The 20171-nt window shown below is 42.6% G+C and overlaps 1 protein-coding gene across 1 annotated transcript; it reads right to left on the reverse strand.

Moving 5' to 3' along the window:
- Nucleotides 1–14815: 14815 nt before the first annotated feature.
- PCNA (Proliferating cell nuclear antigen) lies at nt 14816–20076 on the reverse strand. Its single transcript, XM_068355350.1, has 5 exons — nt 19741–20076; nt 15971–16136; nt 15653–15808; nt 15400–15528; nt 14816–15153 (listed from the first exon to the last, which is right to left on the reverse strand). The coding sequence occupies exons 1-5, from the start codon at nt 19959–19961 to the stop codon at nt 15040–15042; spliced, it is 786 nt and encodes a 261-aa protein (XP_068211451.1). The 5' UTR covers nt 19962–20076; the 3' UTR covers nt 14816–15039.
- Between the last annotated feature and the right edge of the window lie 95 nt (nt 20077–20171).

The following is a 20171-nucleotide window of genomic DNA, read 5'->3' on the forward strand; positions in this document are numbered from 1 at the left end:
TGCTCGACAGAAAACTCTAAGGTAAAACTCGCCAGCGATCGTTACACAGGTTGCGGGTGTGCCCAACAGCGCCATCTGTCGTCCAGATACCCAGTACTCAATGTAAACAAAGACTCAATTTTCTCCTCGTTCCACTGCGTCTCTATTGGGGAGGAAGGGAGGATCCTTTAATTTATAATCACCGGGTAAGTATATTCAAAAATTTATTTTATTATCAAAATAAAATTTTTCAATATTTAACTTAGCCGGTGATTATAATAGCTGATTCACACCCAGGGGGGTGGGTAGAGACCAGCAATATATGTTTACATTATTATGAGCTAAGAGTTTTTATTTCATTTTAGAAGTTATCAAAATAACAAAAACAAAATAAATAGGTACCTGGTAAGGAAGTCGACTTGAACAATTACTCTGCCTTTTTAAGTACGTCTTCCTTATGGAGCCTCGCGATCCTCTTAGGATGCTGATCGACCCCTAGGATATGAAGTATCAAGGGTTGCAACCCATACCACAGGACCTCATCAAAACCCCTAATCTAGGCGCTCTCAAGAAATGACTTTGACCACCCGCCAAATCAACCAGGATGCGAAAGGCTTCTTAGCCTTCCGGACAACCCAAAAAACAACAATAAAAAAATTTCAAGAGAAAGATTAAAAGGTTATGGAATTAGGGAATTGTAGTGGTTGAGGCCTCACCCACTACTGCACTCGCTGCTACGAATGGTCCCAGTGTGTAGCAGTCCTCGTAAAGAGACTGGACATCCTTAAGATAAAAAGACGCGAACACTGACTTGCTTCTCCAATAGGTTGCGTCCATTATACTTCGCAGAGATCTATTTTGTTTAAAGGCCACGGAAGTTGCGACAGCTCTAACTTCGTGTGTCCTTACCTTCAGCAAAGCTTGGTCTTCCTCACTCAGATGGGAATGAGCTTCTCGTATTAACAGTCTGATAAAATAGGATAAAGCATTCTTTGACATAGGCAAAGATGGTTTCTTAACTGAACACCATAAAGCTTCAGAAAGGCCTCGTAAAGGTTTAGTTCGTTTTAAATAGATCTTAAGAGCTCTTACAGGGCATAAGACTCTTTCTAGTTCATTGCCAACCAGATTCGATAAGCTTGGAATATCGAACGATTTCGGCCAAGGTCGAGAAGGCAGCTCGTTTTTGGCTAGAAAACCAAGTTGTAGTGAACATGTAGCCTTTTCTGACGAAAATCCGATGTTCTTGCTGAAGGCATGAATCTCACTGACTCTTTTAGCTGTGGCTAAGCATACCAGGAAAAGAGTCTTTAAGGTGAGATCTTTCAGGGAGGCTGAATGTAGCGGCTCGAACCTGTCTGACATGAGGAATCTTAGTACCACGTCTAAATTCCAACCAGGTGTAACCAAACGACGCTCCTTCGTGGTCTCAAAAGACTTAAGGAGGTCCTGTAGATCTTTATTGTTGGAAAGATCTAAGCCTCTGTGACGGAAGACTGATGCCAACATGCTTCTGTAACCCCTTGATAGTGGGAGCTGAAAGAGATCGTTCTATCCTCAGGTATAAGAGGAAGTCAGCTATTTGAGTTACAGAGGTACTGGTCGAGGATACAGATACTGACTTGCACCAGTTTCGGAAGACTTCCCACTTCGATTGGTAGACTCTAAGGGTGGATGTTCTCCTTTCTCTAGCAATCGCCCTGGCTGCCTCCTTCGAAAAGCCTCTAGCTATCGAGAGTCTTTCGATAGTCTGAAGGCAGTCAGACGAAGAGCGTGGAGGCCTTGGTGTACCTTCTTTACGTGTGGCTGACGTAGAAGGTCCACCCTTAGAGGAAGAGTTCTGGGAACGTCTACTAGCCATCGAAGTACCTCGGTGAACCATTCTCTCGCGGGCCAGAGGGGAGCAACTAGCGTCAACCTTGTCCCTTCGTGAGAGGCGAACTTCTGCAGTACCTTGTTGACAATCTTGAACGGAGGGAATGCATATAGATCTAGATGTGACCAATCTAGGAGAAAGGCATCTATATGAACTGCTGCTGGGTCCGGGATTGGTGAGCAAAATATTGGGAGCCTCTTGGTCATCGAGGTTGTGAAGAGATCTATGGTTGGCTGGCCCCAGGTGGCCCAAAGTCTCTTGCATACATCCTTGTGGAGGGTCCATTCTGTTGGAATTATTTGTCCCTTCCGACTGAGACAATCTGCCATGACATTCAAGTTGCCTTGGATGAACCTCGTTACTAGTGTTATGTTTAGACCTTTTGACCAGGTGAGGAGGTCCCTTGCGATCTCGTACAACGTCAGTGAGTGGGTCCCTCCTTGCTTGGAGATGTACGCCAAAGCAGTGGTGTTGTCCGAGTTCACCTCCACCACTTTGCCTTGAAGGAGAGACCTGAAGCTTTTCAAGGCCAGATGTACTGCCAGTAGCTCCTTGCAGTTGATATGCATTGTCCTTTGACTTGAGTTCCATATTCCCGAGCATTCCCGACCGTCTAATGTCGCGCCCCAGCCTACGTCCGATGCGTCCGAGAAGAGAACGTGGTTGGGAGTCTGAACAGCCAGGGGCAGACCCTCTCTGAGGCTGATACTGTCCTTCCACCACGTCAGGCAAGACTTCATCTTCTCGGAAATGGGGATCGAGACCGCTTCTAGCGTCTTGTCCTTTTTCCAGTGAAATGCTAGGTGATATTGAAGAGGACGGAGGTGTAGTCTTCCTAATGACACGAACTGTTCCAGGGATGATAGCGTCCCTATCAGACTCATCCACTTCCTGACTGAACATCGTTCCTTCTTCAGCATGTTCTGGATGCATAACTGGGCTTGGCTTGTTCTGGGGGCCGACGGAAAAGCCCGAAAAGCTAGACTGTGAATCTCCATCCCTAAATACACAATAGTTTGGGATGGGACCACTTGTGACTTTTCCATATTGACAAGGAGACCCAATTCCTTGGTCAGATCTAGAGTCCACTTTAGATCCTTCAGACAGCGACGACTGGAAGAAGCTCTGAGAAGCCAGTCGTCCAAATAGAGGGAGGCTCGGATGTCCGCTAAATGAAGGAATTTGGCTACATTCCTCATCAGCCTCGTAAACACAAGAGGAGCTGTGCTTAGGCCAAAGCACAGGGCTTGAAACTGGTAGACAACCTTTTCGAAAACGAATCTCAGAAAAGGTTGGGAGTCCGGATGGATGGGGACGTGGAAATAGGCGTCCTTTAGGTCTAAAGAGACCATCCAGTCTTCCCTTCTGACCGCTGCTAGAACCGACTTTGTGGTCTCCATGGAGAACGTCTGCTTTGTGACAAAGACATTCAGCGCACTGACGTCTAGCACCGGCCTCCACCCTCCTGTCTTCTTTGACACCAAGAAGAGGCGGTTGTAGAATCCCGGGGTTTGATGGTCCGAGACTTTGACTACCGCTCCCTTCTCTAGTAAGAGAGACACTTCCTGTTTCAATGCTCGTCTCTTGTCTTCCTCTCTGTACCTGGGAGAGAGATCGATGGGAGACGTTGCTAGAGGGGGTTTTCGTACAAACGGGATCTTGTACCCCTCTCTGAGCAACTTCACAGATTGTGCATCTGCGCCTCTCTTTTCCCAGGTCTGCCAGAAGTTCTTGAGTCTGGCTCCCACTGCTGTCTGAAGAAGCTGGCAGTCAGACTCTGCCCCTAAAGGACTTGGTTCCTTTCTTCTTTCCTCGCTTCCCTTCAGCACGAGCACCTCCTCTGCTGGAGGCTCTGCCACGAAAGGGCGGAATAAAACGGGACGCTGGAGTGTCCATCCTTGGTCTAGCTGACAAGGTAGGCAAAGGGGTGGCTTTGCGAGCTGAGGACGCAACAAGATCGTGAGTATCCTTCTGTATCAAAGAAGCGGCAATTTCCTTAATCAGGTCTTCTGGAAAAAGGCACTTGGAAAGGGGAGCAAACAGAAGTTCGGATCTCTGGCATGGTGTAACTCCAGCTGAAAGGAATGAGCATAGGTTTTCACGCTTCTTAAGGACTCCGGACACAAAAGATGCAGCAAGCTCATTAGACCCATCACGTACGGCCTTGTCCATGCAGGACATAATGAGCAAGGAAGTCTCCTTCTCTGTCGGAGAGATCTTTCTGCTTAGAGCTCCTAGACACCAGTCTAAGAAGTTAAAAACTTCGAAGGCTCTAAAGATACCTTTCAAAAGGTGGTCCAGGTCCGAAGATGACCAACATATCTTTGAGCGTCTCATGGCAAGGCGGCGGGGAGAGTCTACGAGGCTTGAGAAGTCGCCCTGGGCAGAGGCAGGAACTCCCAAGCCGAGAACTTCTCCCGTGGCATACCAGACGCTCGATCTAGAAGAGAGTCTAGCAGGGGGAAACGTAAAAGCAGTCTTCCCTAAACTCTTCTTAGACTGCAGCCATTCTCCTAACACCCGCAAAGCTCTCTTGGACGAGCGTGCGAGGACGAGTCTAGTAAAGGCAGGTGTGGATGACGGCATGCCTAACACAAACTCTGACGGAGGAGAACGCGGAGCCACAGAAACAAACTGGTCCGGAAACATCTCTTTGAAAAGGGCCAAAACTTTTCTGAAGTCCAAAGAGGGTTGCATAGACTTAGGCTCGTCCAGTTCTGAATGCGGTTCATCTACGTGTGCAGCCACATCATCATCAGAAAGTCCCTCATCCGATAACTGATGAGGGAACGGCAACGGAGTGGGTAACGGCTGGTTAGCTGAGTCCGGTCGCACGGGTGCATGCGTGACTGAGCCGGACGCAACGTCATGGAACTGCTGCCCAGTCTGTGAGCTGGCAACAACCATAGCAGCACGGGGACGCACAGCGTCTACTCCAGCCTGTCTGGACTGATGTGGGTGAGCAGTGGCAACCACACTGGGTTGCGGAGGTTGACGCACCGCGTCAAAACACAACAACTCTGACTGTTGTTGAACCTCACGAACGTCAACGGAGACCTTCGTGCGTCGCTGAACGTCAACATGCGGCTGGCAGATCACACTGGAACGCATGGGTGGCGGAACTCTCTCAACTGGTGTGCGTGAGAAGGTTACCTCAGCGTCCACAGGACGCACAACCGATCGAGTGGGCGGTTGTAGGCAAGGAGCTGCACTAGCTGGTGCGGCAGCAACGTTCTCCGCACGAAAGTCCTGCATAAGAGACGTTAGTTGTGACTGCATGTCTTGCAGTAGAGACCACTTAGGGTCTACAGGAGCAGGTGCGGCGACAGACGGTGTAACTGTCTGAAGCAGTACCGCTTTACCTCTCTTAGGAGGCGAGCAGTCATCGGATGACTGCAGCGAGTCCGAACTGACCCAGTGGCTACAACTGGGCCGTTGGACTTGTGCGGAAGGGACCGACTTGCGCTTTAACGGTCGTGAGACCTTGGTCCATGGTTTCTTGCGAGAAACACCTTCCGAAGACGAGGTATAAATGGGCTCTCTCGTCTTTGTTAGGCAGGGGCGATCTTGGGTAGATACGCCCGATACCACGGAGGGAACGTCTGTTCGCTGATTAAAGCCTCTCGAACCCATTTGTCGTACGACATTGCTTCTCCCCTGGACTTGGGAGCTTGCAAGAGGTCCCGGACTAGGAGGACGACAGGCACGAACAGACGAACCCTCAAGCGCAACACTATCCACAACACTATCACTCACTTTAACACTTCCCACTGAACTTTTACACTTCAGCTCCTTCACATCCGCCATGAGCTGATTACGGTCACTAGCCAGGGACTCAACTCTCTCACCCAGAGCTTGGATGGCACGCATCATATCCGCCATCGAAGGTTCCTGAGTGCCAGAAGGGGGATTAGGAGCAACCACTACAGGGGAAGGAATAGGTTGTGGGGCATGAGGAGAGGAAATGTCAATAGAACGAGAGGAACTTCTCCTAACGCTATCTCTCTCTAGCCTACGTGTATACTTTTGGAATTCGATAAAATCGAATTCCGAAAGCCCAACGCACTCCTCACATCGATCTTCCAATTGACAGGTTTTATCCCGACAATTGGAACAAACAGTGTGAGAGTCGATAGAAGCCTTCGGAAGACGCCTTGAACAGTCCCTAGCATTGCACTTCCTAAATTTTGGGACTTGTGAAGGGTCAGCCATTTTGAATTGGTCAAAGGGGAATTCAAAAACTATCAAAAAGTCATCAACAAAGAATCCGTTATCAAAAAGAGTTCAAGAATTTGTGAAGAGAAAGCCTGCACAGCGAAAGCTCAAAACTAGAATATTGTACTTCACCAATTAGTTGTGAAAACAAATCCAGTTTAGCAACAGCGAGTAAGTACGTCTTGTCGGTAGCACGACAGAGAGAAAATTGAGTCTTTGTTTACATTGAGTACTGGGTATCTGGACGACAGATGGCGCTGTTGGGCACACCCGCAACCTGTGTAGCGATCGCTGGCGAGTTTTACCTTAGAGTTTTCTGTCGAGCAACAGAGTTGCAGCTATTATAATCACCGGCAAAGTTAAATATTGAAAAATATACAAGGCAAATTCAGCAACACAAATTGTATCTGAAAAGGATATAATGGAGAAAAGGTACCTTTAAAGGTTTTACACACATATAATCAGCACCCAAGCCTCCCCAGGACCAGGGAGGGTCAGGCAATGGCTGCTAATGACTCAGCAGGTAGACCTATAGATTCCCCCAAACCACACCGTCCCTTCTGCTGGTACACTGAAGTCCCCTTGATTGCGTCTGGGACTTGGGGGAAAGTGAAGGCATTATGTGGAGTTCAATTTTAAAACTTGTGATTTGCTCCTACATAAATAAAAACATTTGTCCTATAACAGGAGACTCATTCTTAGATAAGTGCAAGTCCCTGTTATCAAACTGACTGGCTATAATCATGAAATAGCTATGCTCAAACCTGATAAGGTGCAGAGCGTAACGTCCTGGACACCTCACAAACCAGGGTCGAAAGTACTGTCAGGTCCACAGCCCACGCAACTAAGGCTGTTGGAAAAGAGAATATCTCTCTCTCTTAGACTGATGAGTTTGCCAAGTAAGGCATTACAACTGGATGGGTTTGTCTGTACCTATCCATCCTTCCCCGCTTAAGGAAGACGGTGGAAATTCTCTTAAGGAAGATGGTGGAATGAACACTTTTATTTTAACAGTACAGTAATAGAAAAGCTGCTATGTTTACCTATATCAACCTCCCTCCAGCTCTATGGGATTCCAGTGGATATACTCCAACGGAATGAAAGAGAGGAAAAGGTGCCAGCAAACTTTTAGCCTAGACTTACACTGTAACCATTATCTTAAACATGATACCTTTGGTCCTGTAAAAGAGACAAGGTTATTACACGACTGCTGAGCAGTAGTTACAGGCCCTAGTGAAAAAATATTCAGTAACTACCTTATACTTCCATACCACAGCATCTAAAAATTAAGCCACAGATTTTTCTTGAAGGCTGTAGCACTAACTCCTATGATCTTATGACCACACACCTTAAGTTGGTTTGATGCACCAGGGGATCTAGAGCACAATGCTCGATTGATAACCTCCTGCAGCCAAAAGGAGACTATACTCTTGAGGACCCTACCAGTACTTATGAATAGGTTCTGAAACCTACATCTGACAGTCTAAGTTTTCTTAAGGTAGTGCCTTAGCATCTTTACAAGAGACAAATGTTAACCCATCCAGATCAATAGAAAAGAAACTGTAAATGATGAACCTGGAATCAATAATCGACAGAATTCAAGCTTTGCTACAAAGTCGAAAACATAAGATAAAAACACCTGTCTCCAGTACTCAGTAAGAAAACAAATACTATAGTCCATGTAATTCACTCATGCACTTAGTGTAAGCCAAAGCAAGGAGAAAAACCATTTTTAGCATTAGGTACCTATCCAAGGCTAGTAAACGGTTCATATGAAGCTCTCTTCAAGGACTGCATCAGCTTGGTCACATCCCAGACTGGAGGTTTGATCTTACGAGGGAGACAGGTATGTTCCATACTTCTAATGAACATTTATAATTCCCACGAGAAAACATCTACTCTTTTTGGTCTCAGTACCTGGCTAATGGCTGAACCATACTCTTTTACTGCTGAGACAGAGGAATTTTTCCTTTCATGGCTACACTAGAAAATCAGCTTCAACTGGAATAGAAGCTCCAACATAAGAAGTACTCTTCCCACAGCTTGGTAAATATCTGGACCTCTTGAAGTATTAGGACATGTCTTCGCTTACTCATGCAAAAAGCCTTTCTTTTCCCTGGAAGAAGTGCTTGATAACCTTAACCCATGAAGTGATAGACTTCACTGGGTCATGGAACTTCTGCAGGTTGGGTTGACAACGCAGCTTGTGCCAAGGTGGAAGCTCTCCGAGTCTCTCCTAATAGGAATAGAAGGTCCAGGTACCATTCTGCTCGAGACCACTTTGGAACTAATAGTCAACTTTTGATCTTAGGATAACACTGTATCACACTTCAAAGAAAGCAAAAAGGCAGAAAAGCAAAGATATCGAGGCCATCCCAGGGGTGCTGGAATGCGTCCCTGAGTGCTGCTGCTAGGTCTGGCACTGGTGACCCAAAAACATGTATATTGTTGGGAAACCTTTCAAATCATGAGCCTCATCACTGCTTAGGGATGTAAAGACCATTCTGATCCAACTATCTGACCACTGACTCATTTTGACTGTCTGCTACGACAAGCTTTTTGCCAGGAATTAACCAGGCCGGGAGGATTACTGCGTTACCAACCGCCGAGTCGTGTACGAATACAGCTAACCGGCAAGAGGAACTGGGCTGTCTTCCTTGTCGAATGTCGTTCACCAGTGCAACTGATCGGCTTGTCCTCTAGCAACCACTGTTCTGATGCCAGATTATCCTTGAAATGGGCCCTATTCTTTCCGATGCATGTGAAATGCCCTGGAGGGATACACTCCAAGAAAGACCCTTGAAACATGGTTTCTCGACTAGCAACCAAAAGTAGGTTGGATCTGGGTGTCGAGGGGAGTTTATGGCCTGCAACCAATGACTTCTTAGACAATAATGTAATGATCGTAAGTGGAGGCAAATGTGAAGAAAAAGTTTCTCTAGAGATCAGGTGACCTAGTAGCTATAGCCATTGTTGTGCTGGTAACAGTGTCTGAAGGGAGGAGCCACTTACCTGAATTGGATTACCGTCTTGGGATGGATAAACTCTTCATACTTCAGTATTGTAACAATGCCCAAATCACAACAAAACAAGAGAGCCTGTCCTGATGATGACAAAGTTAGGACCCTCGAGTCCGCCAGCAATCTAACTACTGGATCAGACAAATTCTGTTGACATGGACAGCAACATGAACACCCAAGTGAATGCCTGGGGTCATGAACAACCCGACACTAAGCAATACTCTCTTGAAGAACAATTAATGGCTATCTGAAGTTTCATCCAAGAGATCGAGAGAAATCATAGTCGTTCTTCCTTGAGAGACTGTGCTGGGCATTTAAATCGTGAATTTAGTGGAGTCCGATGGCTGAACTTGTCCAGGGCAAAGATCCATTACAGTATTACTACTGGTTGCCCGTGCCCTGATAGTTTTATGACCAAAAACAGCCAGGTTTATCTCCAATTACAGTACTTACAGAGTAACCTTTACCAGCCAAGTCTATATCTCCGCTTGAAGGGCAAGGCATTTCTCCCTTCCTGGTTGATAGTGCTAGCTCTATCATAATCAAGGGCCTTGCCTACCTTTTCCTCTGTGATTCTAGTACTGACCCCATTGTTGCCAAGTCAGCCAGAATCAGAGGGCTTACGAGATGGAGATGGTCAAAAAGAAAAAGAGGCAGAAGGCTGAGGGCTCCTAAAAGATACCACGTGATGGAGAAGCAAATTCTCTCCATTTATTCATTGTCACTTTTCCCTGTTCTAAGGGGGGAAAAGGATCCTTAAGAGAGCAATTCTTGGGGTTCAGTACCTCCTCTAGTCCGCTTGCTTCGCGAAGTTAAGAGGCCGCATCTCGCATTTTTAAACCCTTTTGAACCACTGGTTAGCTGTCTGGTTTATCAAAGATTCCACAGCTTCTGCCCCAGAGTGAGGTTTGTGAAAAGCCTCCTCTCTGCATCACAGGCACCTGAGTTCAAGGCCAAGCATCCCACAGTCCCTGACCAATGGTCTAACCAGGAGGCTGCGACCTCTGAAGCAATAAACATAAGGTTAAAAAGTTTCTAAGCTGTAAAGGATTGGACAAGGGGCAGAGGAGAGTGTTGAGAATCCTGTGTCGGGTAAACGAGCCTCTACCTCGGAAAAGCTGGTGAAATTATCCAGTGGCTACTTTACTTTTGGTAAGGGTAGAAGAGACTTTTTAGCTATGGTAAGCACCTTTCTAGATGAACATTGCATAACCAAACCACTGCTCCCTAGCATTGGGCAGCACCATAATCTTTGTACCATAGTCTTGGGATAGAGTTCTCTTCTTGAAGGTAAACCAAGGCACAATATTCTATTTTATTTTTTTTTCTTATTCTTCTTGAAGTTTTTAGTCTGTATAAAAGATGTATTTTAATGTTATTGTTCTTTAAAATATTGTTTTAATTGTCCATTACTTCCCTTGTACTTATATTTCCTTTCCTCGCTGGGATATTTTTTTCCCTGTTGCTTGGGCTTGTAGTATCATGCTTTTCCAACTAGAGTTGTACCCCCGTTAGTAATAACAATAAAAAATGATCGGCCTTCTTTCAGGAAATCTTTTAGACGATACTTGTATATAAACTTGTTGAACAGTATAGTCTGCCTATTGGCACTTTCCTGCCTTTAATTCATGATCTAGGGGCTTTTCCAATGTCATCAACCCTCCTAAGCAGGGACAGGAAGACTTGCTCTGCTTTCTTGGATTCGCTGCAATCCAGACGCCCTGGGAGATGCTGCTCCTATCTGGACAGGGATCACACTGCTTCTCATCTTCCTGTTCGAATGCCGTACCCAGCAGGCACCAAAGAGGGTTGGAGATTATAAACTTATCTCTATTTTGGGGTCTAAAAAATCTCATGGGTGAAACTTTATCCTTTGCTGAGGAACTCTTCCTAATACGTGGAAAATAAGGAGAAAGATTCTCAGGATATCTACAAAAAAACCTGAGGGAATCAGCCAATCTCTTAATCCCTCTTTTTGGAGTTTATGCTCCATTTGTAAAGGACAAACAAGGGTCCTCTGTCACTTCTGAGAAGGCAACACCTTTGTGACATTGGATCCAAAGGTGGTTGCCTAGATAAGATTTCTTCAATGATGGTTGTGCCCTTATAAAGACACAACCAGACCACCTCAATTGGTGACAATCGTTAGTTTTCAACCTTAAGGATCATCTCTGCAATCTCAATAGCCTATGGGTCTGCATGTGAGGATCTACAACAACCATTCACACTAAAGTAATTTCCCTGCTTTCAAGTCAGTGGACTGTGCCGAGTGTGGCATTTGCGAGTCATTTTCCATCCTACACAGTATATCCAGAATTAAAGCAGTGAAGCGCACTTGAACACCAGAAGTTCAAACCTTTTATAGGTAGAAGATTGACTAAGGTACCAGCCACCCCTTGACATAATACTGTTAGTTATTAGGTAATTTGACTGGTCAGACAGTAAAAATCGGACCCCTCACTTTTCCTTTGCTTAATACACCAAAGTCTGGCCTACTCTTTATACACGTGACAACACTAAGATAACCCAAAAATTTGTAGGCAGTAGGTTGGCCAGGGAACCAGCCACCCGTTGAGATACTACCACTAGAGATTTATGGGTTTTTTTGACTGGCCAGACAGTACTACATAGAATGATCCTCTCTGGTTATGGTTCATTTTCTCTTTGCCTACACACACTGAATAGTCTCGCCTATTCTTTACATATTCTCATCCTCATACACCTGACAAACACTGATTACCAAACAATTCTTCTTTACTCAAGGAGTTAACTACAGTACTTTAATTATTAAGAGGCCACTTTCCTTTGGTAAGGGTAGAAGAAAGACCTTAGGTATGGTAAGCAGCTCTTCAAGGAGGACACTACAAAATCAATCCATTATCCTCTAGTCTTGGGTAGGGCCATAGTCTAAGTACAATGGTTTTCCACTCTCTCGCTTGAGGGTACACTCGAGGACACTTTTCTATCTTATTACTCTTCCTCTTGTTTTGTTTAAGTTTTCATGGTTTATACATACATACATATACCATGGCACTTCCCCAATTTTGGGGGGTAGCCGACATCAACAAAGAAACAAAAACAAAAAGGCGACCTCTACTCTACATTCCTCCCAGCCTAACAAGGGACTCAACAGAGTTCAGCTGGTACTGCTAGGGTGTCACAGCCCACCCTCCCTCATTATCCACCACAGATGAAGCTTCATAATGCTGAATCCCCTACTGCTGCTACCTCCGCAGTCACAGCAGTTTATGTAGGAGATATTTATTCTAATGCTGTTACTCTTCTTGAAATTTTTCCGTATTTCCTATCCTCACTGGGCTATTTTCCATGTTGGACCCCTTGGACTTCTAGCTTTCTACTTTTCCAACTAGGGTTATAGCTTAGCAAGTAATAGTATTAATAATAAGGGGGTTAACTGCCACAGGGCAATTGATCAGCGACTACTTTCCTCAGGATTATGACATGTTTTTTCCAACAGGGGCTGCTGCTTAGCTAGTAATAATAATAACAGATAAGTGAGCTTGTGTGCAAATAGATAAGATTGCACCAGAATGTGACTGTTCTAAGTTGGAGGAATAAGTTTTAGCTCAATTTGTAAAGGATAGGGCCAAGCGACAGTGACATAACCCTAGAGACTGACCATGTATACATATTACCAGCACCCCAGCTAAGACCAAGGTGGGCCAGGCAATGGCTGCTGAAGACACAGCAGGTAGACCTATAGGCTCTCCCACACTCCATCTTTAGCTCATAAGGATGGTAAGGGGGCAGACACTGAAGAAACTTAACAAGTTTGAGTGGGACTCAAACCACAGTCTGGCAATCGCCAGGCAGGAAGGTTTCCAATAGGCCACCACAAATAGGTAAGTGCACATGACTACACATTTTAGTATGTTTACTAATGCCAAAATCAAGGTGATTTATTTACCACTGAGCATCCACTAAGATGAAATAAAAAAAAATGAGAGCAATCTAGTTAGCAGGTGAGGGGGTTGCAATTGATCAAAAGCTAGTGCTAAGGCACTTCAAGAGGTACAGACACTCTTATAGTAGTTCACCTTCGTTCAGTGTCATGATCTTGGTTGAACGTGTGGAAGTTGCAGCCTAGCTCACTTCTTCGTCAACTATCCTCTGTCTGTCTGGGAAAGAATGCTTTAAATAAGTACCCCTGTGATCAACTGTTCAGGATGGAATGTAATGCAATATCTTCCCTTCAGATTGTGTGAAGCTGTCAGTGTGTATGTATCAGGAATGCCCCAAGCATAGACAAGGTTTGGTGAAGCAGGGATTTCCAATCTATTCTGAGAAGGTTGTCTAACTGATGTAGCGTGTTCATCGACAAACGGTGATTCAGTCCAAACCCCCAACACAATTAGAGACATTGCTCGCTAGTAAACATCAAAGAGAATGCCTATTCTCCCTTTTGGGAAGGGGAATTTGCTCTTCCCAACTGATTTGGATTTTCTAACATTTCAATGGTTTTTTTCATGAATTGTAGTAAGTTGGAAAATCAGTCAAGTTTGACAATGGTATATTGACCAGCTGCGAGTTCAGACCTAATGACAATGTCTTAAAAGGTTGGGGTTTATTCTACATAAGGCCTGTATACACTATTGGACATGCCCCATGGGCACAGTGATACCAGATCCCAATGGGTAGCGCGAATGACTGATGACGTCAAAACTGGGAAAACAAGATAGGAACCTCATAACAAATAGGATTACCAGATGGAGTGTAGCCCTCGATCTCTACTTGTTTAGACAGTAAATGACTGGTGGGCAAGAACACACCACGCACGATTTCCCAAGCATAATAATGACTGAGGTACTCAATTGACAAAGAAAAGTGCATTCTCGGCGACCTGCCACCTTACAGACATTAACCTATTTTACTTTATAAAATATCCTTCACAATTCAAAATATGTAATTAGTTCAGCCAACGACTTTTCTAAATTCGTCTGCCATAAAGAGCCCCTTGTGATATTTAGTTTCTGTAACTCATATCCTAACACGGTAAGAAAATTAATCTGCAAAAATAAGTGACCATGCCTGAATTGAATCAGTTCTTCACGAGTAGTAATCATGAATACTGTAGTTCATGCAAAAATTTTTCTTGAACTATATTCTCACATGTGCTATCTTAAGTGTCACCATTGGTGAAAGCGAAAAAAAAAAAAAAAAAAAATTCGCTTCTGGTGTCACCTTTGTGCTTGTCACGGTGACCACCCCTTCCACTCATGCTCCTAGTATGCGTGTTGGCTTTACCGGATCAAGTATCCGTTTGCTGTCAGTCATACCCAATAGTGTGGACAGGGCTTTAGAGGGATCGAGTCCAAAGCTTGAAGAGAAGCCAATAGCACACCTATGTTATTTGGTGACTTTAGTGTACCAGCAGAAGGCATGGGCTTCCCCATCAGTAATTACTGGCTAATACTGATACTGTACTTTGTTTCAAGGTTTATCTGCACAGTTCCAGGTGCTCTTGAATAATTTCTATTTAGGGACGAAGACAAAGGCTTAAATTCGTATAGGAAGAAGTATGTAATCGTCAAAACTAATGAACAAGTTTATGAATCCCCAACTTTGTAATACACAACTTCAAAACAACTACTCGACTTACGCAAGCCTCCAAAAAATTTGGCAATTGTTCGCCCTTAGAAAAGCTACAAGCAAAATTTACCAGGATTAAAATGTATTCAATATATTCGGGAAATAAAAATCAGCCTAGAAAAAAAAAGTTTAATGTTGTAATATAAAACTAGACGTAAAATATATAAAACTTCTTCAGATTAATTCTATAACAGAATGATTATTATGTACTTGTTAGGTTAATTTTTTTTTTTGTATATATGGAATTTAATCGATGCTGGATATGTTGTTCTACACCAAGCTAATCTAAAAAGCAACCTGTAGATTATGGACCAAACATGAAACTAAAATAAACAATATTTAGCTATTATTCTCTTCTTCGATTTTGGGAGCCAAGAAGTAACGGATGTGGCCGATATCACCGATAGCATATTCCACCACAAGAGGGACATCAGGGGACATGGAGAGAGATACCTGGAATGAGGATACATACAAAATTAAGTGTTTAAAATGTTGGAAGTAGTCTAGTTAAACTACTAATCTATGGCAATATATATCCAGCAAAAACTGATTCTTGGAATCTGGAGATATACATTACACTATTAGAAAAAATTTACTGGTCACTCAGGTGTCCAAAATATTGATGGTAGTCTACTTGAATTACTTATTTTTGGCAATATAACTAGTAAAAACTAGGTTGGGCTAAAGTAAAATACATACCCTTGGAGATAAAGCGGTAGCCTTGGTAAACAGATTAAGGTATCTACACGCAAAGGTCAACGTGACAGGTTCTTGCATCTCAACTTCTACAGCCTCTTCCTCATTATCTACACTCGAAGTCTGTGCCAACTGCAATAAAAATAAATAAATTAAATCAAAATGACACAAAACTAAATGTAAATCTCATCAAACTATAAAGGTATAGCCTTTTGTATCACTGTAAACACAAAATTAATCAATTCTATATACTTGCCTTGATGTTTGCAGTACCAATATCACCAGCTGCTGAGAATTTCACACCTTCCTTGGTGCACGCTATGACTATGGAATCTCCAAATTGGCTAAGATCTCTGCAGATACGAGCAAATTCACCGGAGGGCATCTTAATCACGCAATTGTAGTCAGTATCCTGGAACATGAATAATGATTTAAGGAAAAGATCAAATTATGTCAATGACCCTCAGGGGGCAACCTACTTTAGAGTTAACATGGCTCTAAAAATGCTACAAAATACCAATGTGAAGAAACAATAACGGCTTAAATAGCACTAAGAAATCAAATTTGTACTTACAGGAATACCCAAGTGTTCTTGATCCAAATTCATTAATTTCATTACATAATCGGAAACCTTTTCTTGACTGGGAGATTCGAAGATGAATGTGACAGTGTCGGCATTGTCTTGGGCCTTAATTGTTACGATGTCGTCATTTGCAGCGCACTTCAAAATTTTGGACATGCTGAAATGAAAAATAAGCATAGTAAATAACTACACACTTCAAAACAGTAGACAAGATGAAATCCCTAAATTTAGTTAACAATACACAACTAAAATAGGTTGCCGAACCTGACAAAAAGACGTCATTTTACTTTCAAAAATGTTGAAAATACCTAATTGTAGAGAACTATAAACAAAGAAACCGCAATTATCTCTTGGTTGAGTGCCTATCTTTAAAACTAACATCAAAATTAAAACATTAGCAAAGGCTAACCTCATGATGCAAACAATCTTGTGGCTGTGGCTAAAACCTTATTACCAAGGCCTCATACAAAAACCTAACCTAAGGCAGCACCCTTACTGATCAGATGGACTTGGCCCTCTTAATTTGAATGGGTAGTGTGACAAATGAAAATTCTCTTTTCGTGTATTCATTTCTTACCAAAGCTAAACATGAGCAACAAGACAAAAATTTCGAAGAATTGAAAAAACTAGTAATTCTTAAGATTGAATATTCTAACATTTCCAGTGCTTTTTATATTTTACAGTTCTGCTGGGATCTACATCCATGAAAGAACTTATTCCTTCAGATTTTTGTACTGTATAAGCTAAGCACATCTTCAGCACCCCTCAATTTCCACTATAAATTTAACATTCCATATGTCATACTTCTTTTCCTATATTCTCTTATGCTTGTTCATCATACAATTAGGCTTAATGTCATTTGCCATTCAGTTCCCATGCTCACTAAGGGGAGAGTACTTTGGTTTACGCAATAGCGACATTCGTGTCGCAGAAGTATTTTTCAAATAAATACTATGAGTGTCTTGTGCTTAAATACATGTATAATCTTTCTTATAAATGTGATAAGTATCAGATTATCCTGATTTCAGTTTAATGTATAAATTTCCCTATACTCTTTTGCACTAAAAATTTTTCCTGAAGCAACACACTAGTGGGCTGGGGTAATATATGTAGTCGATTTAATCAACTGGATGAAAAAATATTAGCCAAGGTTATCACCCACTCAAATTGTTGAAATTTCTTTTACATTACCTATCGTTGATTACTATGAATATAGGAACGTGTCAGTAATTATGATTTAAAACACAAAGCTAACCACTACATACTTTTTCTTACCTTCTGCCCTACATCAGGTCTCAAAAACAAATGTAGAAATTATTTAATTCAAGAACTATTACTACCACAGATATCTTAAATGTTGGGGAACCACATCAAGTCGCATGATACTGTACACTTTTTTTTTTTTTTCAAGTGATAACCTTTCCAACTTTTGAATTTCCCATGACTTAAATCACAAAAACGGGGGAGTATGTATGATAGCGGCCACCTGTATGTAATATTATATGCAACTTAGAATACGGCAATGTAAGGCGGGTCACAGGGGGCGTTACTGCCCCGTCAGGTAAGTAGGTAAGGGCACGGCTTGTAGGTTAGGTTAGGGGGAAAGCTTAGATTAGTTCATGTCAATGTTTAATGAACGTGTGAGGAACTGGCCACTGATATGCAAAGGCTCCCACAAATGGCAGTAACTTGGTAGAGATGATGAATCATATTGTAACCTATACTGTATTTTTGGTAATTTTGTATATTATTCCATGCTAATGTAACCTAGGAAAAAAACTACTGTTTCTTACAGAAAAAATTACGATCTCTTCAAAAATGACTCGTTTCCGTCGCAAATGAATAGTTTCAGAAATATATATACATCTATATCCTACGATAATGGGGGACCCCCAGTGGGAACTCGGGGTTTTGGGTGGGGAAAACATACTGGGGAAACGAAAAATAATTGTTTTCCTATAGTAAATAACGTGAATTAAGCGAATTTGATGTTCATTTCAATGGGAAACAAACAGATCAACCAATTCGGATAACTTTAAGATGCACGGTGTCACTTCTCTTACGAACGAACGATAACATTAGCAACGTTACCAATAATACACAGTTACCAACGTTGATGTATGGTACAGAGTTACCAACGGCACGTTGACATTACTAAAGATAGTAATGATAGATATTTCCATAATTTGAATAATTTCTCCATATAAGTTTTACTCAATATATAAAATGTACAAAAAGGGCACAGAACCTAACAAACCCACCTAACCTAGCCTAGTAGTATGACAGGTCACAAAATAACATTTGATCTACATCGGACGTTGGCAGCACTGGTTACTGTATTTTTCAATGACAATCTTTGTAACGGCGCCTCCAAAGTTTATCCAAATATAATGTTTTGTATTTTCCTCCAGTTATTATAATTTCAACAAGGTAATGTATAGAGAAGAAAAGGCTTGTTTTACGTTTATATATCAATTCCCCAGTACGTTTTCCCCACCCAAAACCCCGAGTTCCCACTGGGGGTCCCCCATTATTGGAGGATATAGATGTATATTTATTTCTGAAACTATTAATTTGCGACGGGAACGAGTGTCATTTTCGAAGAGAGCGTAATTTTTTCTATAAGAAACAGTAGTTTTTCCCTAGGTTACATTAGTATGGAATAATATACAATGAAACCGTATTTTTACCCATGCATTAATCGATACATGGGATCTGGTTACCTGATAAGTAGGAATGCATGGTTTCAATGATTAGCACAGTAGTATAATTTTTATCGGACGCTTCAATTACTACAGTGGTACCAATTTCAATTGAGGTCGACAGGTTCTTGTTTGGTATAGCAGACAAAAGAACAGAAGACTAAGCCTAGCAACAAAGAGAAAAATTCTGGGACAAATACACTCGGTAAATACTTATAGCTAACATATCCTCCTTACCTAAGCTAATAGATACTTGGCAGCTATTGTAACTGGTTGAGACGAAAAAACACGTAAAAGAACACCACCTAAACTAGGAGCCATAGCCGGAGCCTTTGTATATCAGTGGACATCAACCTAAACTCACCCCCCTAACCTAACCTACAAGACGTATCCTTACTTAACGGAGGGGAGGGGGGATATACCGCCTTCTGTGACACCCCCCCCCTTGCACTGCCGTATTTTGAGTTAGACAATACATACGTGTCCACTATCACACACACGTCACACAGCCTTACCTACCAGGGGTAACCCCCTAGCCTACTGCATTACCTTACTGAACAACATTAACTCCTTCAATTTGTGAGTTAGGACAAGTTACCTTTATCTGTTACCAGAATCAAATACTAGGTCAATTGGCTTGAGTACGAATAAGTAAATAGAAATACTGTATAAAGAAAACTTACGAGTATGCAGAACGTGAAGTAATTGTCATATCGATATGAAGTTTATCGTGATCTAAATTTAGCTATGAGGCTGTTGAAACACTAAATTCGGTTGCTAATAGGTTAAATATCACAACTTTTTGTGCCAACGGTGTCCCCATGGTAACATTTGGCCATTACAATAAAGGAATGATTTGACTGGACCAACAAAATTTGGCATGAGGAAAGTGATATTTTCGACAAAATTTGGCATACGGTATTATTTACGACAAAAGTAGGCATACGGCAAGTGACATTTTCGACATGGCATACGGAAAGGGATATTTTCGGCGAGTCCTGAACAGCTATGGGGTGGGGCTAAACTTATTACTATAATCCACCTAAATATTACAATTACCTGGAAAGGTCCATCCCCATAACCAGATTACGGTCGCATCTGTATTTGTCGAAACCTTCGGCGCGTAGATTAAGAGCAACAAGGGAAACATGGCTCATGTCCATGGCCTGGAGTTGAATCCCAGAATCAGCACAGTCCCATGACGCTTCGTTTAACAATTCCTTGATGGCATCGAGGACTTTCTTGAGGATGCTTCCTTGGACGAGACGTGCTTCAAACATTTTGTAAGATTTACTGCGATAACCGACGTGAAAGAACACTTGAGAAGACAAAACGTCAGACGGACAGATGACACGTTTGATCCGGTTGTCCTACGTGAACGAAGTGCGATTATTCGCGCGTTTTCTTCACTGTTTTCTAACCAAAATTCGCGGGAAGCAATGTGATTGGTTACTTGTTCCCTCCATGAGTTCTGATTGGGTAAACACTTG

This window comes from Palaemon carinicauda, chromosome 31, assembly GCF_036898095.1.
Source record: "Palaemon carinicauda isolate YSFRI2023 chromosome 31, ASM3689809v2, whole genome shotgun sequence".
Taxonomy (NCBI): Eukaryota; Metazoa; Arthropoda; class Malacostraca; order Decapoda; family Palaemonidae; genus Palaemon; species Palaemon carinicauda.